We start from the raw sequence: 24,248 nt of genomic DNA, 5'->3' as shown, positions 1-24,248 counted from the left end.
TTTTTTTGTTTTCAGGGATTTCCTGCCCTGTTTCAGACTTGTAAACTAGCTTTTGGGAAAGCTGTAATAGGTCTGCTTGCGGTTGTTTAAAATGTCAAATTTTGTTGGCTCACTTGAAAACGAGAAATACTGATAGAGGCAGGACACTCGCATCTTTGTCTTAATTTCGTTCATCAGCTGGCAGGAGATGGAGCTTCATCCTGCTCTGTTTCATGCAGCAATTTTTTTAACACAAAGATTCAGCCTCTGAAGACTGCAGACAGTAGTGCCCTTTGTTCCGTGATACAGTGACAAACTGCTCAGTGTTGTGTATTGACACCTAATGTCCTATACTGAACACAAACCAATTTCAAAATATTCCAGCCTGGAAAGTTTGCACTTGTGATGGTCACAAGTAATGCATTCAATAACTAAGGGGAAGTTCAGTAGGGAAAAGGTGTTGCTGGCTTGCTTTGTTTTGTGTTTGCGGTACTCTTTACTTTTCTCTTGCAGAAAAATTTCCTGGATTTTTTTTTTTTTTTAACAAGGACATTTTCCCTTTTTCTGGAAGAACTTTAAGGGTCTAGGTTCACAGCAACAGCAAGCCTTCTCCAGTGTGAGGTAGCCAGTTTAAGGAACGTGATCACTGTGGTGTTTGTTGCCTTTCCACCTTTTACCGTGATGCCAAATGGCATTAATTACTGCAGAGGGGTAACATTGATCATTTAAAAGCTTCCAATCCATGTGCTGTGTTCCCCAGCCCCAAACTTTGAATTCTCAGTAGGTACTAATACTGCATTTTCCTCTTCTGGCAGAGGAAATACAGAGCACCTGGGGCTTAGAGTGAGCAGGGCTGCGTTCCCACCTAGGTCTGCAATTAGAGCACTACTCACTTCTTTATATTGCAGTAGTCCAGCCTGCAGAGGAGGTGCGTTGAGGTAGCTGCCGTAGGAACACAGCACAAAAGGAGCACGTCTGCTTTCTGAAGGGCATACAAAGAGATGAATATGGGCAGATGGGAAAGCACATGCAAAATCATCAAGAACTGTATGATGGGAAGTATTCTTAGAGCATCAGCTGCCATACTTGTAACCTCAACCCATTGTAAACATCACATCAAAGTGTGAGTTTTGAGGAGGGATAAAGGGTACTTGTTGTTTTGATTAACAAGTGACAAAGATCACAAGCCTCTTAATCTCTCAGATCAGCACCTGAACATGTAGAGCAAAGCAAAGCTGTTGCAATAAAGAATTTCATCTTCTGCTTGTTAACCTGCTAATCATACTGTAGATAGATGATTGAAATTCAGACAGTTAAACTTTCATGAGTTGAGAATTCACAGTCCAGATTGAAACACAATGACAGCTCACAACAGCCAGGACTAAACTGAGAGAGGAAAGCTAAGGCCTGAAAATGGTGAATACTCAGCCGAGCCTTTTCAAGCCAGCTGTGAAACACTTTAAGAGCATGATCCTGTTATCCCTCTGTCCTCAGCTTATTAAATAACTTGGCATTGTCTGGCTGTCTCGTCCCTCTATTCCCAGCTCCAACGCTTGCTGAGTCTGACATGTTATCCTTCTCTCCTGCGTGTTGAATGGTCTTCTCAATTTATAGTCAGCCAACTTTTCATGGCAATTTCTCTAATGAGTATTTTCAGTTGCGGTGGGCTGATGGCACAGAACATGTTAGCACAGGGATAAATACAGTGAAGAACTGAAACCTGTTGCTTGCTTGGAGGAGAGAGCAGGAAAGTTTCTTTTTCCTGACTGTTTCCATGTAACTGTCAACGATTGACTTGCTGCTGCGTACATACTTCATTATCTAACTTAAGGAATTGTATTTTGGGAAATGCTGTCAGCATTTTTGCCTGCAAAACTTGCCCTTGCTTCTCTTCCCTCCCCCAGCTTATAGATTAATTTCTTAGCTAATGGCAAATTTCCAGTTTGTAGGAATGCATTGCTGGGATGCTGTACTTTTCCAATTGTTTCCAGGGGAACAGTTATCAGTACTTGAGGCTTTTGCTGGGCTTTTTTTTTTTTTTCTGTCTTCTTTTTTTCCTCTGTGTGTGGGTGTGTATATATATATATATAAAAACCATACATATATATATATATACACATATGAGAGAGAGAGGTAGATATATGTATGATAAAGATTTTTTAAAAAATACTGCAGTGTTTTGAATAGTGATATTGTACTCTTAAGAACAGCTATTTCAAACATTTTAGATATCTGTATGACTTTCCGTATGCTGAACACCTTCTTGTGTGCAGGAAGCCAAATCTGTGCTGGCTCCCTTTACCCATATTATCCAGATCTGGAACAACCAAAAGTCTGTCCTGGCTTCCAAGAAAACTGTCACTATAGTTTCTAGTCTAGTCTAGTTCAGGGTCACTCCTGAACTAGAAAGAGAATTTAGGCTGAGAGGAGTCAGAGAGGGCCAGCGAAGCAGCTCCTGCCCACAGCAAGCTTTCCTCTAGAAGAGCCACATCAAGCATAGCCCCATAACCGTGCTGCATTCGCAGAGACCAGACACCCTATAGTTACTGCCTGCCAACTCGTATTCTTACTGCGCTTGCTACAGGAACACAGGTTTATTGGAGAAGGGACCTGATGGGGATGGAGGAACCACATCATGGCCCACTACAGCTCATGGGGGTGTGTATCTCAATTTTTGGTGTGCTGACAAGACAAAGTGCCTTGAATCCACTTTGACAAGAGGGCAGCTGTAGCATTTAATGAATGTTTAGCTTCCAAATTTGTTGCCAAGTTTTGACACACATAAGTGAGTGTCTTTTAGGCGAGTGCTTTTCCAGTGCTGGGTCACTGAAGTGTGAAAATGTAATGTAAAACTTCAAGTTTTATGCAGTATTGGTGTTCCCTCTGGGACTGGGTGATATCGTTCTGCCAAGCACTCTGTGTGGTGGTAGATGGTGTTTGCACAAATGCTTCGATCTCTTAAGTGCTTGAAGGAGTTCGGGAATGCAGGAAAGGAGACCAGCATTGTAAAAAGATTATCAGAAGTTTCTGTGTTTCTTGGAGAAATTCATCATCTGTTCTTGTTATTGGTGCACCAATTAACAGGGGATTGTAATTTCTTTTTCTGCATCATTCACCCTTTACTTAGGAGGGGTTTCTCTCTACAATATAAGGGTTTTTTTTTCCTCTGGCAAAGGTTCTCTGACGTACACATTTGCTCTTGTATTCTTGGTTTACCAGTTTGTATATCCAGGCTTACTGTTGCCCTGTTTTGAATCTCCCCTTCTATTAGTATTTTGTTGCAACTCCTTTTGCTTTGAGGTAGTGATGAGTAGTTGGGATCCATCTTTGTGTTGCACTGTCCTGATTAAAAGAGTTCACAGAGAAAATAGGTGTTTATTGAAAAGAGGAAGAACTAAGTGGGAGCCAGATTCATCATTCAGTTCCCAGCTTTTTTTCTAGGTAATGCACAAATCAAAAGCTTGTAGCTCTCTTGTGGCAGCAGGACACACTTGTGTCTGCCTCTGGGAACTATAAACTTCTGTGTTTTTGCTGACTCTCACGTACGCATCTCTAACAATTTGTGTTCTGCTGCATGTACTTGCATCCAGAACTCTGGTAAAAATTTGTTCTGCTTTATGCATGTCTTGAACTTGGCATGATGGCTGCTCTTATTTCATGTATTTCTCAGAGAAAGCTTATTGCAAGAAAATACAATGCATAGGACCATTTGTTTGAAGATCTGCTTGGATCATGTGATATTTGCTTGAATTAATAGGATGACATAGATACTGCACTTTAGCAAGCAATGTGTTTCTTGAAAACGTAATTAAAAACTCTGTGGATTGTTTACAGACTGCCTCGTACCCCATTTGCTGTCTGTCCCCTGCAGCTTGCTGTGATCTGCAATTTTTCTGCTTTGGAGAGCAGTGTATTGCTCTCCCTCTGTCATCCAGTTCAGCCTTGCTTTGTGGCTGCATCAGACTTGCCATCTCCTTGCAGTGAATTTGTTCTCTCTTTCTTTCTTTCTTCCATGCCATTTAGCACACTCAGGTCTCTTTAAAATTCAGCTTGTAAGCAAAGTGAAGCATCACCTAAAATTGTAAAATCAGTCTTTACCCTCCCTCCTCCACCCAAAGAAAAAAACAAAACACAAAAAAAATCCAAGCAGAGGAAAAATGTGATTGAATTGCCAGCAGGTATGGTGTCTGCTGTTTGCATTTGAAATATTTACAGCACGACTACCTTCTTTCATCACGAGGAAAAGGCTGTAGCTGCTTACTTGGAGAAACCAGCTATGTCACTGTGCAGTGGCTCTGCTGACTTGTTTCAGAAAATTCAGTTCTCTCATGCTTGTAAAATGGCTTTGGGTGAGCTCCAGGAAGTGAGGAATTGTGTAAATGGAAAGAAACCAAAAGTTAGCAATCAATAAAGGCTGCAGTCCAAACTGAGCACCTCTGACTTGCAAAGTGTGCTTGTCTGAAGATTTAAGTCACTGTTACAGGTTGGACACCCAAAATTGCTAATGATGTTTTAACATATTCCTATTTTTATTTAAATTCTGGGAGAGCAGAGGAAAAAGCCTGAGAGGATGAGGGGGTAAGAGACACAAATTTTTTTTTTCCTGTTGCTGTATCTGTACACTCCTGTATTCAAAGCTGTAGCTAAACACTGAAAGAAGGGAAATCCTGCAGCCTTGCTGTGCTCCTGCAAACCTGCCTCTTCTGACCTTGTTGCAAAGGTGCCCTCATGGCTCACCAGCAGCATGCCCAGCCTCCTTTTTAGTAGCTGATGCTGACCTGTTCTCCACAGATTTGGCTAACCTTTTTTGAAACCATTTCAAAAACCTGTTGTCGTGGTTTAACCCCAGCCAGCAACTAAGCACCACGCAGCCGCTCACTCACTCCCCCCCCATCCAGTGGGATGGGGGAGAAAATCAGGAAAAGAAGTAAAACTCCTGGGTTGAGATAAGAACGATTTAATAGAACAGAAAAGAAACTAATAATGATAATGATAACACTAATAAAACAACAACAGTAGTAATAAAAGGATTGAAATGTACAAATGATGCGCAGGGCAATTGCTCACCACCCGCCGACTGACACCCAGCCAGTCCCCGAGCCGAGATTCCCCGCCCGCCCTTCCCAGTTCCTAAACTAGATGGGACGTCACATGGTATGGAATACACTGTTGGCCAGTTTGGGTCAGGTGCCCTGGCTGGGCATGAGAAGCTGAGAAATCCTTGACTGTAGTCTAAACACTACGGAGCAACAACTGAAAACATCAGTGTTATCAACATTCTTCACATACTGAACTCAAAACACAGCACTGTACCAGCTACTAGGAAGACAGTTAACTCTATCCCAGCTGAAACCAGGACACCTGTTTTGTCCTCTCTCACATCCTGTGGCAGGGAGTTCAGTATTATTTTCTGTTGTGTGCAAAAGTACTTCAGCTGCTGTAAGCGTGACTTCGTGTTGCTTACATGTACCAGGAGTGTTCCTGAACAAGCACAATGTGGTCCACTGTATACATACTGTTGTACGAGCCGAATTCCTCCTCAGGCAAAGACAGGTCTCATCTTTCCTCCTTAGTCCCGTCGTATGTATGTACATGCCTGTGTCCTCATTGCACAGCATGAGACATAAATTCCACTGATTCAAAGCTGTTGCAGTAAACTGCCCACCTTACTTAGCTAGAAATTTACTTGGTTTGTATGTTTCAGGAACTTTTTTTTTTTTTTACTACTGCTCTGAACTTAATTTGCAGTATATTTTGCAAATGTGTTCTTCCTGTAGGTGACTTATTACTTCTGGATGCTGTGCAAATAGCAGCTATTCTACTTGTGTCAAAAGCTGCAGAAAATGCTTATTGTTTCCTTAATGTGCCATTACCTGGGTAGCACATATGCACTGCATAAAGGAGAGAAGAGAACTACTTGTCTGCAAAATTAGGAGTTGCACAGCTTTCACTCACCAAACAGCAGTTTTTTTGTTCATGAAACAGCGAATTCTTGGGAGGCAATCATCCCTCTGAATTTTAGGCGCTTCCCATGTTGGCATATCCATCACAGCTAGTGCGTCTGTCTGGATAATCAATGGGAAGAAATGAGCTCCTCTGCAATGCATTCACATGATCTATGCTGGAGGCTCCTTCTGAAGGTGATAAATTGCACCCTGGAAGTGCAGTTCAGTGAGCCTGGCCAGCTCAGATGTAGACATCTCCATTGTAGCCAGCTCCCAGAGCATGATTCATCTCCTCTAGAAGTCTGCAGTGCAGGCATCTCCAGTACAGACAATTGATCCTTTGCACTCTGCTTGTACTCTTTGGAGATCAGGGGAGTTCAGGGCATGATTTATCAGGTCGAATATTTATACCAGTTTTATGTGAGAAGACTCTCACATGTGCCCCACCAACACTTGTAGAAGTGCAGGGTGACTAGCTCCCATGGATGTACCTACGAATAGTCTGAGGAACCCCCAGTTAAGTGACACGTCTCCACTGAGCGCTGGAGGTCAGTCCACATTTGGCTGCACAGCTAAATCAGCACTGCACATGAGATTGTGAAGGTGGATAAAAGCCATTGTGGTAGATTATTTTAGAGTGATCCAGATTTCCTCATTCTCTGAGGTTTTGTCATAGTGCAGCAAAGTTAGTAATCTTTCTAATAAATGTCTCAACTTACTGGATCAGATACAAAATCTGTTCAGCCCATTACCTTTTCCGTGAAAGTGGTCTGTAGTGGAGAACCAGGAAAAGAGTCCAAGAACAAAGTAAGCATATTCTTTGATAGATCTTCATACCTCACTTGGCTAATTATTCTTTGAACATATCTAGATCTTTGATACTCTGTTAATCTGTGGCAGTGATAGACCTACAAAAGAACATTTCAGGCACCTTCATCCTTGTGCAGTGAGACAGTGTTAATAATCATTCCCTATTAACCAGGCTGAAGAGTCCAATCTAATTAATCTTTCCTAAGAGGGAAGCCACTCCACCACTACAGAAATCAGACTTAAGGCTGTGCGATCCCTGACTGCAGGACCACTGCCAAATTCCTCTCCAGTTCTCCACAGTGAATGCCAGGGCAGAGAGTTCAACTTATATTTTTTCATGCGAATAGTTCTTTTGAAATCTCCCAGGTTTAATGAAATCTAGTGGTGACCAGCTCTGTATTTTAACTGTGCAGTTTTCAGTATTAAGGAACTTGGTTTACTCTGGTGTGTGAAGGTCGTTTATTTAATTTCATAGCTTTTTTTCAAGGTGTTTTGTCTTTATAAGATGCCTGCAGTTCAGCAGGTTTCTAACATGATGGGATTCATACTGATGAAGACAGCAGGTTGCAGCAATATGATCATGAATATAATGACAGGAAGGAGGGTCTGAGGAATGTGCCAATGCAGGATTTCTGTTCCTGAGATCTTTATCTGAATGAGGGGTGGTTTGTGGTTGTTTGGGTTTTGGGTTGTTGGTTTTTTTTTCCTTCTAATGATACAATGACACGGGAGCAAATAATATACTAAATAGCTGCACCTTTTTTAACAGAACATGTCCAACACTAAATACTTTATTTAGAGACTCTAGGGAGAATGTAATGCGAGCATTTGTGTATCATATGCTCACAGGAAAGTTGTCCCAAAGCAGAAGATGATAGTCTTGGTAGATGGAGCTAAAATGATTGTTGTCTATATGAAAGAGAATAATAGCTTAGGAGCTCGCAGAGACAGGAAAGCAGAGCATCTGTTTTTATTTTAACCTCTTCTGCCCTTTATTTTTTTTTTCAGGTCATATCTGACTCCAGTGCGGGATGAGGAAGCAGAATCACTGAGGAAGGCACGATCCAGGCAGGCCCGACAGACTCGCAGGTCTACACAGGTAAAGAATGGAAATAACTTGTGTTTGTGTGTAGGATGAAGAGAGCTGATGAATAGAGAGTCAAGATTTTCTTTGCTCTTATATTATTACTTAGGACAAGGGGTTTGTCTACCCTCACACTGTGTTGGAGACGTTCTGGCAAAAGTTCCTGCAAACAGTTATTAGAAAATACTCCCCCAAGCATACACGAGTTAGATTTCTGCAGGATACCTGCCTTTTAGTTTGTAGCTTGATCACGTATATTTGAGTTCCTTTGAGTTGGTGATTATGTCAGTACACTGAGAAATGTGTTAAAAGCTACAGAATTCTTTTCTTTCTGTTAGCATAGAGATGAAACATTAGCCTGGCCAGGTATAAGCCTGATGGGTATTTTAAACTGAGCTGGTAGACTTGAAATCTAATTGCATAAATTCAAAAATTCTCTCTCTTACTTTCTCTCCAGGGTGTGACACTGACAGACCTTCAGGAGGCAGAGCGAACCTTCAGCCGGTCTCGGGCAGAGCGGCAAGCTCAGGAACAGCAAAGCGAGAAAGCTGAGAGCACTGAGCCTTCTGAGGACAGCAGTGAGAGGCAGGAGACCCGGTCACGGTGGAGCAGAAATACAGATGAGGAGGTGATACTCCTGGCCTCAATTCTCATTGTTTGAGAGTTAATGAAACCATTTAGGATAGCTGAGATCAGGAGAAATTGTTTTGGGGATGTCTGTTTGTTTTAAGGGGAGGCAGACTTGCTGGAAAGAAATAATACTGAAGAGTAGTACCTCACCTCAGCAATCTGCACAAGGGATGTGAATATGTAGGTGTTAGAGGCTAGCTGTTCCTTTGCTCTCTGCTGGGAATTTCATTTTTCTGTCTCTTGCCAGAAAATAAAACTGTGTAAATCACAGAAAGTGGAATGAGAAGGCTAATGATAGAAATGTGGCCTGGATCCATCCTTGCTGTGCAGGCTGGACTGAGGCTTTGTGTTCACATTTTTCCACAGATGTTCTGTGTGTAATGGAAAGCTAGAGAGACCAGTTTTCTCTCTCTCCCATCACTTCTGGTTTTTCACTCTAACTCATTTGTTTCTATTAGATAACTTGTTCATCCTGCCATTGGCTGTGGGGACAAAGAGATTGATCCCAGACTTCCCAGCAATGGGAGGGTGCTCTCACACCGTAGCTATACAATGCTTTTAACATTCATCCCCATCTGATGGAATGAACCTGATCTGGTGGATGGAGGTGATCACTTCCAGCAGCAGTGAAGAAAACAGTACATTCTAAAAGATTATCCAGTTCCCCAAAATCCCAAATCTGCTAGTCCCTTTTCATTCTACTAACTTTTTGTCATGGTTCTTTGTTTATAGAGTGTCTATCGGCGATTAAGGTGCCCTGTACAACCAGACAAACCTACGACACCTGTATCTCCTTCAACATCAGCACCTCTCCTTTATACAAGTTCATACTTGACTCGAGCAAATAAGTATCTAGGTCTTGACTCTGTGAATCCAGCAGACTTCAGAGGTGCAGCCACAGAGATGGAGAAAAATGGTATGTACCCAGGAGAATGAAGAACAGTCAAAGCTCAGGGATTTTCATGAGGTTTAGAACTTTCAATGAGTACAGACAGAGAGAGTAAGTTTACTTGTTCTGAGGGGAGCAGTATGGGGAGGTGCCACCTCACAAAACAAATGGGTTTTGTTTAAATGGAAATCCCAATGTAGGATATAGCCTATTGCTTGTAACAGAGAGGGATAAAATGATGTTTTACATTTGGGGTAAGTAAATGAGATAGTAATCCATGGAGTATTTAGATCTTAAAGCTGGGATTCCCCTAGTACAGTTTGTCCTCAGAACAGGAGTCAGTTGGGATGATTTGGGGAGAGGTGACAGCTCGGGTAACCTCTCTGGGCTTTGATAAAGGAAGGAGTGTGAGTAACCAGATGTAGTAGGGCACTGAGATTCCATTTCATTTGGTTTAATAACTCCTTTGTAATATAACACAAGCCAAGATGACCTTGATTGGCTTGAAAAGAACCCCAGTACCTTAGCAAAAGCACCGATGTAAATCACTGAAACCAAAGCAGTCTTTCTTTGCTTGGCCAGAGTGTGAAGATCAGGATTTAGACGACAGATCTCCAAACAAACAGTCAATCCGAGAGAGGCGGCGGCCAAAAGAGAGGCGAAGAGGCACCGGCATCATTTTCTCAACAAAAGATGTAAGTTTGAGTTCCTTAAAGAAGAGAAACTTATTCTGTAATATTCAGGGTGAATTTCCTTCCAATTCCAAGCTTCAGATTTTTTTCCAAGTCAGTTGATTTCCCATTAGTCCTTCCCTCTCCAACTTTATTTCAGACTGGCACTTCCAAAGGAATCACATCCCTGTTTGGCCCATGTAATACTCAAGCATCAGGCTCTGGGGAGCCTGTTCCTGAACCATAAATCAGTGCCATCCTTGCAGAATTGTGAAAGAGCCCACATGGGAGAAGAGAGATTAAAAGTCTAGTTTTTTTGGAAGAAGGAGGTCACGAGCCACTGGAAGTATTTTCAAATTCCTCTGAGCCCAAATTTGGCTACGCTTTAGGGCGCCTAAAAGGAAGACCATGAGGAATAAAACCTGTGTCTGGATCCCCTACCCAGCACCAGAGAACACACACAGCATAAATGCAGAAGAGCTGTCTGTGTCATGGTCGTTACTCTTAGTCCTGGTTTCAAAAAGATTTCTTCCGTCTGAGGGAAGAAATCCAGCCCTCCAAACCTTGGTTAGAGTCTCAGGTAGGAAGATAGATCACCTTTTTCAGGAGAGTAAGTATTATGAAGTCATGGTTAAGAAGTCTGCAATAGTTCTAGTCCAGCTACAGACATATAGCCTTCCTCATACACCTCCGTGGTAGAGGCGTCCTGCACAACATAATGAAAAAAACCACAATGGTCTTCTACGGCCACAGTAGATAACGTTGAATATTTGGAGTTACAGACAAGTTGAATGGCCCTGCTGGAAACCTCAGAATTTCTATTGAAAGACTTGCTGCAAACACCCCCTTTTTATTATTTTCAAATAATTCTTACTTTTTTTTTCACTTGCATGCCATATGTGATTATTTTTTTTCTTACTGTTTTTTTAATTAAATGCTTTACAGCTTGCCCAGTTGTCTACTGGATCATTGTAGCAATATTGCTAGCTTCAGAGCAGAAGGCAAATCACTTCTCGAAGTTTTAGTTCATTTCCCCGTTGTAGCTGTAGTTTCATATAAAGACAACTTCTGGAGTACCTTGAGTTCAATATGGAGTCAGATGTGATGCTATGGTAGTTTATCATTGCTCCATGAAATCCTGGAGCTGTTACAAAGAGGCAGTGGGTTACACAGAGGCTGCATAAGTGCAAGCTCTCTGTGATGACTAGTCTTTCCTCTGGAGTCTAACTGAAGTGGAGGATATTCTTTGAAAGTCAGTATTATATCAGCATTTCAGATACGCAGTCTTCTCAAGTGTCACATTTGCTCCCTAAGTATATTAAGAAGTGTTACTCCTTCTCCTACTGACTTTTCAGGAGCATTCAAATTGCGGTAGCCATCACGAGAGAGTAATTCTGTCCCCACTACCAAGATCTTCTAAATGGTCTTTAATGTTACCAAACCTGATCTGATAATCAGCCAAAAGCATTTAGATGGGCATTTCTTTTGATAGAAGCATTCTTAGCTTTGATATCAATTCATAAGCAATACATTAACTTCCTGTGATAAAATTTTGTTGTCTCCAAGGCTGCCTAATTATATTGTTTGCTTTTCATCCTAGGATGATGATGAAGTTGATGGAAATGAGGAAGTGAAGGAAACTCGGGTAAGTGAAAACATATGTCTAAATAGTTGGTGTTTCACTCTTGCGCTTTGGTGGCAAGCAGTCTTCTATGGCTTTACTCTCATTTATACAAGAGATTCAGGCTCTGTTCAGGAGCTCGGTATGAACTGGGAGGTAGTTCTGAGTAGCAAACTGCTTACTGATTTCTCATCTGAAAGATAAAGAATATCTACAGACTGGCGTAAATTCAAAAGTTGACTTTTCAAGAGCTGCATAGGCAGCTCTCAAACCTGGAGGGACTGCAGCAGAAGCAGGGGTGAGTGCCTTACTGAGAGCACTGTCAGAAGCTGTGATGGCTGGGGAACATGGCTGTCAGGTGTCCTGAGGAAGGTGCATGACCTTGTATCTCAGAATCGTCCTGATGCTGTTATTTTGAACAGTATGTTTTGAATTTCTAAAATCTACGCTTTTGTCTCCTCATGGATTTGTTTTCTTGTGGGAAATTGCCTTGGCAAGCAACACACCAGAGATTGTTCATTGTTCCCCTGTTCTTGCAATAGTGTCATTATCCTTCGAGGCCCTTTATTTCCTTTCATAATAATTATTGAGTTTGTCCAAATTGCCTCGGTTTCATTTGGTTTTGTCTGTCTTTGTCTAAAACACATTTGAGCCTGACAACATGACTGACTTTGACAATGTTAAAGCTAAATACATTTGCAGACTATTAAAGCATGATGTGCAAGACCTGGGAAAAATAGCAAATTTAAGGTTGCATAGGGGTCAGCCTGCTTGTGTGACGTTTAATTTTTGCCATAAAATGTTGAGCTTGCAGTAGCCTTTCCGCATACTTTGCAATTCAGTAGTGATTGAAACATCATTCTGTTGAAATTAACTGGTTCTTTGCTGAAAATTTTCGGTAACTCTTCAGAGTATATTTTTGTTTTTCTTTTTGCAATACTCGGTCAAAATGGGGCAAAGTCACGGTGAGCCTTGTGGGGACCAGAGACTCACATGGTGCTGGGATGGCTCTTAGCATGTGCTTATCTTTCAGTGCCAGCCTTTGCTTTCCCAGTGCTTACTTTGCAACATGAAATGTGGGATATTCCTTCCCACAGAAGCACCACCTGCTTTGAGTAGCCCAGCTCTTCCCACAGGAGTTTCTGTTCATAGCAGTATAGAGCTTCGTTAAATCTTCCACTTAACCCTGCATTCAGCCATTTATCATCCTCAAAATTGTTTTGACATTTCTGCTGTCTCACAGTAAGACTGAAGGACAGATATTTTGTAATGTGTAAAAGTAATAATAATAGGGACGCCTTGTTACTAGCAATCATGTCTTGGACTTGCTGGGAATGTCTTTTTCTTCTGGGAAGTTGTCCCAGATTAGCTAAATTAAGACAAAAGAGTATCTGAGGCTGCAGGTTTGGAAGCTTCCTAGAGTCTAGTACTAAAATTGCTGAAAACTCTGTTAAGCACAATCCTCACCACTCTGGTAAATGGGTAAACTGCATTTCGTAAGACCCCACCGTATGTTCCTGCCCAAAAGTTCAGGGTCACCTGGTCTCTTACAATTAGTGATATTCTTTTTCCCCAAATTAATAGCAAGGAATCCTTTTGTCTTATATTTCCCACAATTTTCTTGTGGGTTCCCATCTAATAGCAGAGCAACTTCCCTTCCGTTCCCTCAGCCCCTTTGCGCACATGCTTTGTGGCAACAGTCCCCTATCTTCTTATGCACCTCACATATGTTAGACCCAGGTTTAGACTCTCCTTCCACTCTGCTGGTGCTGTTTTTCCCATTCTCCCAGTCCTCTTGTTTTTATCCAGCTTCCACTTAATTTTCTTTACTGCATGCCTCCAGCATCATGTCACTTGGTCAGTCATCCCTGGTTTATTTTACATCCAGATCAGAGAGATTTCTGTCCTGCTAACTGGCCATCATCACTTTGGCAAGAATCATGGAAGAGCTTCTTGCTTTCAGTTCTAGTACCAAGCAGGAAGTACAATTAATAGTAATTTAATTAATAATAGTAATAATAATAATTCTAGAAGGGCAGATGCCACCATCAGAGTTCTCAACATGAACACATTAAAGTGTCCCATTTTAGTTGCAGACCCCCCAAAATTTTCCTGATTTTATGTGAGCAGTTATTTTTTCCCTAATATCTTGGCTGATATTAGGAAGATTTTCATGGCAGCCAAAAAAGGCCCTACTTGAATTCCCTCCTCCAAACTATGCAGCACTGGAGTTTAGCAAGGGAAAGGTAGATGTGATTTTTGAAAAAGGAGCAAACACATGTTGGTTTAATTCTCAGAAGTGGATGAATTATTTTGGCTGAAACTTATGAGCACCAGCGTGGGAAACCAGCCCAGACGCTTTGGCTGAGTTTTAGGCAACTGCGAGCAGTCTCGTAATAGGATGTGTCAGGCAACCTTCATGTGTTTTGCTACCAACCCCGCCTTTCTGCTTGTGATGCAGACTGCTTGGATGCATTGTGGAAAGTTGGAAGAGCAGACAAAGTTTTATTGTGGAATAAATGTTCAAGGGCACAAGGACTTCAGCTGGAAAAAGCCTCTGGGGAAGCAGCTTTAGGAGAGTTTTTTGCATGGTTCCACTGGGAAGGCTATGTAAAGGAAAAAGCCTTTGTTCAATCTGGGGAGACCTGAGCTCAAACCAGAGGAGGGTAGAAAAGTTTGGCCACAGTCTAGCCTCCATTTCTCAGAAAGTAAAAATTGCAAGAGTCTGAAAGATCATGTTAGTACCCAGCTGAGCAGTGTGGGTAGGCTGGCATTAGGAAACTTTTCCTGCTCCCTGCAAGCCAGTGACTGTGAAATATCAGCAAGAATTCAGTTGTAGTGAAGCCAGTGAGTATGAATACAATACAATCAGTGCAGGTATAAATCAGTGGCTCTAGTTTGGGATGCAGCATTTGAAAGATAGTGATGAAGACTAAAGAGAATGGTCCAATGTTACATTTTGGAGAGGGTTTTCCCCATCCCTGGCTCTTCTGGCTTTGACTTATACTTGACTTCTGCCATTGCTATTACATAGCAGGAGAAATTGGGGATGAATTTGGAAGAAAAGTGTACTTTAAATGACATACTATACATAACAGAAATAGAAAAATGTTTGTAATCATTTAAAGAATTTTATCTCCTTGCATTTCTCTTCAGTGGCATTGCAAATGTGCCTCACCTGTGTGTTAGATAGTTTGTCAAAGGAAAGCTTTAAATACAGGGGAATGCACTGAGTGTCATGTTGGTAAAGTAACAATTTCTGGGCAGTAAAAGTGTCAAAGAAAACATCTGTCTCATGAACTTTCTCTAGGACATTCTGTATAGCACAGTATAAAACCCAGACACATTAATGGAATTAACTTTTATGCAGGAATAACACTGAAACATATGATTATGGATTGTGATCACAGTAAGTGTATTAAATAGGCTCCATTCCTGTCTGCCTGTACTTCAATTTACAAAACATGAGTAGTTTACATTCTGCAAAACACCATTCAAGCCCACTCTGCTTTGTAAATATTATGTGTTCTGCCTAATTGTACTATTAACATGAAATCACCAGATGCAACTGGATACTAATAAAAACTAAATCTCTATCTTAGAAGGACTGAATTTCTAAGCTTGATTCTGTGAATTCTAAGGGAAGACCAATGAACTGGAAAATCCCTTAGGCAAACTAAATGTCTTAATGTTATAGCTGTTTCAGAGTTATGCCTTGGGAATCTTGATTTTGGTATGTTCTATGTCTCACCTATATTTTTGCTTTTAGTGGCATTTTATCTTCCACAGAGATTCCCATTTAGCTTCTGTAATCATGGTGATTACCTTTTTTAAAAGATGGATTTGATAAACGACTAAAAGATCAGAAATAGCTTTAGTTAATGTTTTGTGACTTGCCTGTCATAGCCAGACTGCATGTATTGGGAGCCCTAGGAGTCATAGCAACTACCCCAGATCCCACTGTTTTATTGCCCTCTTTCCCCAGTGCAGCGCAGTGAAGCGTGGCACTGTGCAGGCTGTAGACATGCCTGAGGACTGTCTTTTTAAGCTAAGGAAGGCTCCGAGTCTTCCACTTTCTGGACTCACATTGCCTAATATGGTAAGGTATGTCTTCATGGGCTGCGCTGTTTTGCTGAGATACAAGGGAAAGTTGACTAGTAAAAGGGAACAAAATAGGTGAACTTCTTGCTAGCTGCTAAGAAAGTAAAATCTTTTAATCTAGGTAGTGCTATATGGTACTCTTCGTCCTGTGCCTTACTGCCACTAGCCCAGGGTCCCTTCTGGGGACTAAGGATACAAGTATTTTTCCCTGGTTTTACCCTTGAATATTTACTTCTAGCATAGATGCAGTGTGATGTGGGAGGGAAGCCATCTGGCCCATGTCCAAGGTAACGTAGGTGGTACTGTGCGTCACTTGCATGACTATAGTTAAATTATAGAGCGTTTAATTTTGTGTAATGTAAGGCTGTGAGAGATTGGCTCTGTTTAGTCCTGTTTATAAACAAAATGCTATAAGGGGTTTTGTATGCTGCAAGGAAAGGAGATCTTTAATATGTGTATAACTAGCAATATAAAATAGCAGAAAATTGCTGCCAGAGCATGAGCTAACGTTTTGCCATAGAGCTTTAAATATGGTGAAGAATGGTTTTATTGTTTGGAGCGCCCTGGGTTCTTTGGGAGGTGGAGAGGGAAGACACTATAGAAATTTAAATTCATTCTGCAAGTATTTCTACAAAAAATTTCACATCTGCACAGATGATTTGCCTCATGAGTTCTCCAGCCTAATATGCTTGTGCTGGTTTTTCTTAACCTTAATGTTTTGAGAAGGGCATCAGACTTGCTGTCTACTATCCCTGTTGATACAGCATTTAAATCATCAGCATGGCTGCTCAGTTCCTATTTACAGCTCTGGGAAAACATATTGTTTGTGCTTAAAGCCAAGCAATCCAAGTCTGCTATGTAGACTACAGGGTTACAGCTAAATGCATTCAGGTTAATTCCTCTAATTCACCGAGTTGCTGAATTAGGAAGGTGTAATGTGAAGCAGTGTCCATGATGGAGATGGAGATGAGTAACACAAAACCAGCTAAAATCTGATCTGTGAGTCCCAGGAAGATGAAGCAAAATAGCGAGTCCTCCAGGAATGATTTACAAGGTCATAGACTCATAACTATTTAAGGTAACTTTATGCTTTAACTTCTTGTTTAGTAAATTACTCTCGGAATTTCGGTGTATTCTGAGGTGACTAATCTTTCTCAGTTGTCAGCAAGTAATTTCTCCTGAGGCAATGGAGCTGAGGTTAGCAATGCATCGGATACCCACCAGATACCTTGGCTTTTGCTGGCATTGCTGGGAGGCCTCTGCAGTCAGTTCAAATTATCCCATTTCACCCCAGGGTCCTGTCCCTTTGCCGACATGGCGGCTATCTCACAGGTGTCCCGGGATCCTTTTGCTTTCTTCCCAGAAGGAACTGGGAGAAGTGTGATGGATAGGGTGGCAGCAGGATCGGTGCCATGCGTTTGCATCTCTCCACCTCCAGTGCAGTGTGGATGCAGTGCAGCCACTCCAGGAGACAGGGCCAGTCAAGTTCAGTGTGGCTGCTAGCCTAGGCCTGTTGGCCTGAGGAACAGCATTGCTCCCTGGAATATATCCCAAAGACAGAATAAATCTAACTATTGTTTTATGTCTGATTGTGTTTGTAATTTTTTACTTTTTAAAGGTTATCAGCTTTTGTTTGTGCTTATACATGTAACAGAGCATCACGTTAATTTTTGTTTGAAACTGTCAAACTCTGTCTCATCATGACATGCTCAAAATTATGGAAAGGAAAAATATCTCTAACTGCTTAACTACTTATAGCAGGTTCTCTGCCCCTCTGGGAGCTGATGATCATACTTTGTTGTAGGTCATCCAGCAGGCTGTGGAGAGGATGTCTCTCTTGATGTAGTTGAAGACATCCTCCAAAAAATCCAATCTGCTGGATTAAAATTCCTGCATACAGCAGTAGGTGTCTGGGTAGCCCTTAATGGCTGTGTCGTGTTGACATGGCTGTCTGCCGTAGAGAATAGGTCAGTTGTGCATGGGCAATAGGAGATGGCTTTAGCAGATGCAACTCAAATCTGTCGTACTCGGTGCTTCCTTCCTAGCCCTTCTCACCTGTCTGCTGGTGAATGTTCCTTTGTGGCGATGTGGCAAAGCCCCTGTGAAAGCCCATAGTCCTTGTTGCCTGGACGTACTGTGCTGAATGGTGCAGTGCCATGTTTAAGCAGTGAATGACTTATCTTCCAGCTATGTCCAGAAGGAGCAAAAAGCAGAAGCTGTGTTGCCAGATGGCTAACAAGGAATTGTTTGGAAAACTGAAGTCAAATTCCCTGGCAATAAAATATCCTTTGGAAACTGCCACTGTAGGAAAAATTGTGTGTTCCAGTGATTCAAGTGTGGTAATGCTGTTTGTCCCTGTCTTTAAAAGGTCATTTTTTGTTTGAGTTTATATCCTCCCACATGCTTCTTTTCAGAAAGAGCCTCATATTTGGAATGTTATTGTTAGTTTTTTGCGTTGGACATGGAGTTTCCCTGCTAGAAGTAACATTATTTGGCAGAAGCTACTTCATTATTTGGTAGCTCAAGATGGAGAATCCTTAAGCTGCAAAAGTCCTTCTTGGTAGGAATTGCCCACCAGCTTTGGCTTAATTCACACCTTGGCACCTTTTTGTTACGCATTACAGTAGGTACCTAGCATGTACCTAATGCTGGGCCCTGTTGTGGGTTGTGGTTTTTATACATATATATATATATATATATATATATAGGCTTTTTTTCATCGCTCCTAGATTTCATCCTTGGGAGCGAACATAACCTTCTGCACCAGAATCTGCTGCTGTTGAAGGAAGGCCAGAAATAGGCTTGAAACATAGTTAGATAGCGATGTATTGAAGTTATACGTCTGTTTGGCCAGTGACACTAGAATATTGCTTTGTGTCAGCCATTTGCTTCCACAGACAAGCTGACAGAAAGGGTTTATAGCTGTGGAGTGGCTGGGGCAGGTGGGAGGTATGCAGAATCTGATGAATTTAGATAAAGAGCAAAATGGATCATGACTCTGTTGTGAGTGCCCCAAGATTTCTATTTCTCTATGTCATATTTTGGAAAGTCCCTTAGCTTGAAATAGCTATGTTTACATCTGGTTCTTATATTAGTGCTTGTTTTCTCCTTTTCCCTGACATGGCCTGTTAATATCTTTGCAAATTTCTGCTGCATTCCTCCGTTGTAACTCAGCATGTTTGTGCTTCTTCATCCTTTGTAAGAAAGCTGGACTGGGGAAGAGGGAACCTGTCCGTAAACACTTGCAGAGTGCAACTGCTGAACGACTTTGCCTGGAAAATATGTTCTAACATTACTTTATCCTTAATGGTAGTAACTGGATGAAATCACTTGATTTTTGGCATGAAAAATGCTCTAAACTGGACTTCTGAGTGGACAGTGGAAAGCATCTCTCTGGATTTTATCATGCTGCTTTTTTTGAATGAAACTTGATATTGAGCTCAGGAAAGAAGGCTGACTGTGAAAGGACAGTCAGGTTTTGGGTGGATGTGAAGCAAGTTATCTGTAGACATCAGTCTTCGCACTGGTGTGTAGACATCATGAGGATTATGGCATGAAAATACGCAGTGCTGGGGTTGCCCCAGACCTCTAGGTTTGTAACCGTGGTTGCATTTACAGCCTTGAATGGAATCAAATCTGTCATCTCCGGGACGTTTATTTTTGGCAAAGCAGTCACTGCCACATCTGTCTCCCTCTAATGGGAGTCTGTTGCTCCAGCATGGTTTTATTATTGATTATTGCTACCATTGCCATCCAACCCTTCTGAAAATGATGAACTCAAGATAATGAAATCCTTCTCCCTCTTCTGCAATCTTCTCTTTAAATTCAGTTTTCAACCTCTGAAGTCAGGGAGGTCCCCAGAGGTGTCAGTGGATACACCTGCTTCTTGTCCTGTTATAAATGCTGGATCTGAGTGTTTGAGGCAACTTGTCCATTCTTCCAAAAGCTCAATTCTGCTCCACTGAACTGCTGCAAGACTTTTCTCCTGCATGCATAATTTGACACTGACAGGTGCTAACATGATGTTTCTGTTCTGAGAATGGTGCTTTTTAAACTCTCTTCACTACTGCTTTTTATTTTCTGTATTTGTAAGAAAGCAAAAAGAAAAGAATTCTTAAGTTTTATATTTAAAATGTACTATTCTCAGCCCACACTAAAATTATCTGCTTCTACTGCTTAATGCTAATCCAGGTATGCCCAGTAGGCGTAGCTTCCAGCCTTTTTATAAATTTAGTGATGGGAATAAAAAGCGGGGGAAGTATGATGCTATACATGCAATTATAGACTGTCAGCTGCTGTCTGTGTGTTTGGGAGGAGAGGAAGATCCTTCCCTTCTGCTTCCTATCTGCGAGACATAATGCCAGATCTGCTCATGGGAATCCTAGTCAGTGCACTGCAGATGAAAGCCTGTTCACTTCTACGGTTTGTATTCCATTTATGGCAAACTGCTGCAGTGCCTTCACATCACGTTTACAAAAAGCTTATTGCCTGACCAATAATTTCTTTGCTACAGCCCTTCAGCATTCTGTTGCCGAACACAACCATTGCTACCTTTTTCAGTTCTAAATAAACCCTGTGAAGCTATAATTGAACGTGTTAACGCTTGCATATTTTAAAGTAATTTATTTACAGTGTTTTAAAGTGTTTTTTATATAGCATATATTTTCAATCAACTTTTCATTATCCAAAGTAATAGTGGGTTGGGTGTTACGGTGAATACAGCTGCTACAGCTTTGACCCTGAGTTGTCCCACATAATGGCAGCCCCTCTGGATTCTTACAGTGTATCTGCAGACTGGATTGCAGTTCATAGATAATAGAGACTTAGCTGTACAAAAAAGAAGGTTTATTATTACAACTTTTAAAGACTGGCTTTTCGTCGCATCTCCTGGGTTAAGTAACAGTGCTGCTAATTCCAAATCAACTCATTTTGCACCGAAATGAACAGTTTCTCTACAGAACCAGCAGAATTTCTTTGCACAAAAAGCAATGGGTGCAGTGACTAAAGATGTGAGATAAGGAGGCTTAACAAGACTCAGCCTTTTCTTTGCAGGTGAATTCCTTTCCAGATGTTTTGGTAATACTCTAGAGACTTCTTACTGCAAGGTCCCACATAGAGGAAGAAACAACTGGTGTGCAAGTACCCGAGGTGCAGTAATCACTGGTACCGTAACCTTTCATCTGACTGTGGAGTCCTGCATGTTAAAACAAACCAGTATTCCTGGCTTGTCAGACCCAATCTCAGATTGATCACAGGCTTTTCTTTTGCAAATAATGCTTGTGTCCGATGCGGATGTATCGGAAGACAAGTGCAAGGCAAGTAAGAAACTCTTCTACGGACAAAGCAGTGGTACCATTTAATGTGTGCAAAGCCTGCACATTATTAGGGCTTAAATGATCACAAATATAGGACATCCTGAGGTGAAGGGAATTGCAGGATTTATTAAACTTTGCCCTCAGTATAAACATTATTACAAGGGGGAGGTACAGTACTCTTACACTATGGATTTCAGTTTTGTATGCTAATCGAGGAACACAAAAGCAATAGGAAATCTAATCTTGACTCTGCTCTTTATCCCCTGTGTCAGTAGTTCAATAGTTAATGGGTTTTTCATGTTTAAACTAAGTTTCTCTGGATTTTTTTACAGAACTACTTTAGACCCAGAACAATTATTCTATGGGCATATAGTGGCTGTGTAGCCTGGCTCTTGGAAACAACTGCCAGGATAGTTTATTTTGCTCTGTCTTCCCAGAGAAGTATCATGCGAACAAATGTGGCTTTAGAATTTACTTAAGTATTGCATAAAATATGAATTACATATTTCAGTGTTTCCCTGGACTGGAACATGACTCAACACACAAAACAGCACATTCTCCTCCTGCAGGTGGGAAATCCAGAAGTGAGGGTTGCAAAGATTTTTTTAATTGAATCGCAAACAACTAAACTCTGTAGAAGGGGGTACCCGCAGTGTCTGGGGCTGCATTAAGGGAGGGTTCTCTGCTTCTCAAAGAAAAGTGAGCAAAATGGTCTTGGCAATAGGTTCAAAGGAAAACATGAAGTGTGTTGTCTACCTCTCCCTCTTGCTGCTCATCCAGTTGGGTTATAATTCACGTTTCCCTGCAGTACAGCCTCAATGTTCTTGCATTGCTTGGCCTAGTGTAGGAGAGGGTCGCAATAAGGGCTATACCACCAGTGAGACCCCATCCACAAAGGCTGAGTGTGTTAGTCCCAGCGTACTAACTTACTGTTCTCTAGCACTGAGGCCCGCTGGCAAGGAAGACTCATCCATGTTATAGAACCCTCTTATCCTCTAAATTTGTGTGGCTGTGTCCAAGGCACCTGTTGGGAACGGTCACTGCAAGTGCCCAGGTTGTGCATGGAAGAGCATTGGTTGGCCAAGGATGAGACAATGTCAGAGACCTTCCAACAGCTCAGTGGTCTGCAGGGTTGTGTGCTCGTGGACAGGGATGGTTCCTGGCTGTGTTCAATTTCACAGATGTGGCCAAGGAGGCCCTGCAGGAACGTACGTGGTGTAGAGAGTATCTGGGTGCTGTATGGCCCCAGTTCATGTCTTCAGCTTAGCTCATCCATCAGCTGAGCCTTGTGTAGCTGGAAGTGCCAGTGTGCTCTCCAGTACCTATCTGTGCTGGGAAGATAGGTTTGGCTACGAATGAAAGAAGCCAGCTGAATGGGAAGTAATGCAATGATGTACAAGAGAGTGTGGTAAACCTGATGTGGGAAATGACAGCTATGACTTTGAGGAGATTAGTTTTGGGATAATTTGTTCCAAAAATACCAGCTACCCTCCCTCATCCTTCAAGTTTTATTAGAATTCTGGTCTCCCAAGAGGGCTTCTACTTTCCTTCTCTGCACTCCCAGAGAACATGCTGTGGGCTTACATCACCTGTGATCATCATTCTGCAGCTCTGGCTTTAACTCCTAGTTTTGTTTCCCATTTTTGTCTACTGCAGGTTGTAAAGTTACACGGCTGCTTAAATTTATTTTATCAGTGTCACATTCTGTAGGTGAAGATTTTCAACACAGATAAAAGGAGTGTTTGTAATTTTTCCCTCATTTAGCTCAGGGCTTCATCCTTTTTCTGGTACTTCATTTTCTTGGATATGGGTCCTCCCCTCTAACTAATTAAAAAAACTGGCTACAAACGAAGGTGTCATTACCAAAGGAAGGGAGAAGACAGCCATCTGAAAGGAAAAGGAAAGATGTCTGAAAAGAGTGATCATAGTCAAGACCATAGCTCTAAGTCCAGGAAATACACTATTTCATATAAATATAGGAAGTATACTATAGTACAGTTGTGCTGCTGTACTCAAAGATGAGAAGAAACTTTAAGGTGATTTTGCCCAGAAATACACTGCAGCATGAATTTAACAGTCCGGGCAGTCTCAGGGGTTTGTGTCCAGTGGCTGTGGAAATGCTCATGGAAGATGATTTTTTTTTTTGCATGTCTTTCTGGTAGCTGTATAAATAAATATTCCTTAGCAAAGTAAGCAGCATCACAGCACAGACCAGGCTGCTGGTTCTTACTGAGGAATATCCTGAACAGACAGAAACAGATCTAAACCATGACCTTGAGTATTACAAACATCAGGATGTGAGGACAGCAGCCCTGCAAAGGAAGAGTTGGGTTTCATACTTAGGGGAACGCTTGAAAGTAAACCGTACAAAACAGCAAGAAGAAACCCGTAAGTTAGGCACCTTCATTGAAATAATGATGAAACCTGGTGTGTTTTGCCATATTGCATCTTATTCTGCTGTCTTTCTCCTGGCTAATAAGGATACTAATTCTCATGCCACCCCTTCTCTTTAAAATGAGTTACTGTCCACCAAGATGTGTTTTGTCAATCTGTGAGGCATCTGCACTTGATGACTGATTAACTTTTAATTAGTAGGGAATAAAAAGCTCAGATTTTGTTTTGCTTTGAGGCTCAGGCTGTGAGCTCTGTACCAAAATGTTGATTTTTGGAGCTTTCCCGCCCCTCCTCAGCAGAAATGTGACCATGAAGGGATGTGGCAACGGTTCATTTAGGAGTGGATGGGAGAGAAAGCAAAACCCTGCAATTTATAGCTGTTTAACTCCACCTTGGTGACTAAGCTGGGCTTTGTCAGCCTTGTAATTGTGATTGAGACACTCTGGTCTGCTGGTCGCCACAGGGGTTAGCCCAGTTTCACTCGTACTGTTTTGAAACCCCAGAAACTGAGACCAGTGCCAAAGGAACACCTGTGTGTCCAAGTTCTGTAAATATGCATTCAAAATGTCTGAATTACCTTGTCGCTGTACAGCAGAGTCAGACTCCAGCCTGTTGGGAGAGGTGGAGGGTGAGGGTGAAGAGTGTAACAGTTGGAAACTGGAAAGATCAAGGTCCTGCCACAGTCTCCTTGAGCAGCGGGGTGCCTGCCGCTACCTTCTTGTGTGTCTGGACTTAATTTCCATACCTTTAAAAGGGAATGCAGAAATATTGCCAGGCAGCTTTAGACGTCTCCAAACTGCCCCCCCCCC

At 41.8% G+C, this 24,248-nt stretch overlaps 1 protein-coding gene across 1 annotated transcript in view; it reads left to right on the top strand.

Moving 5' to 3' along the window:
* PPP1R12B (protein phosphatase 1, regulatory subunit 12B) overlaps window positions 1-24,248 on the top strand; it is a 144,003-nt gene that overhangs the window by 90,197 nt on the left and 29,558 nt on the right. Inside the window, exons 17-21 of the mRNA XM_010584542.1 lie at window positions 7,743-7,833; window positions 8,276-8,446; window positions 9,181-9,364; window positions 9,920-10,032; window positions 11,609-11,653. Of these exons, the coding sequence (XP_010582844.1) occupies window positions 7,743-7,833; window positions 8,276-8,446; window positions 9,181-9,364; window positions 9,920-10,032; window positions 11,609-11,653 (604 nt within the window). The remainder of the gene's footprint in view (window positions 1-7,742; window positions 7,834-8,275; window positions 8,447-9,180; window positions 9,365-9,919; window positions 10,033-11,608; window positions 11,654-24,248) is intronic.

This window comes from Haliaeetus leucocephalus, unplaced genomic scaffold, assembly GCF_000737465.1.
Source record: "Haliaeetus leucocephalus isolate CR32 unplaced genomic scaffold, Haliaeetus_leucocephalus-4.0 Scaffold1000, whole genome shotgun sequence".
NCBI classification, from domain to species: Eukaryota; Metazoa; Chordata; class Aves; order Accipitriformes; family Accipitridae; genus Haliaeetus; species Haliaeetus leucocephalus.
This window is presented reverse-complemented; position numbering and strand designations above follow the sequence as displayed.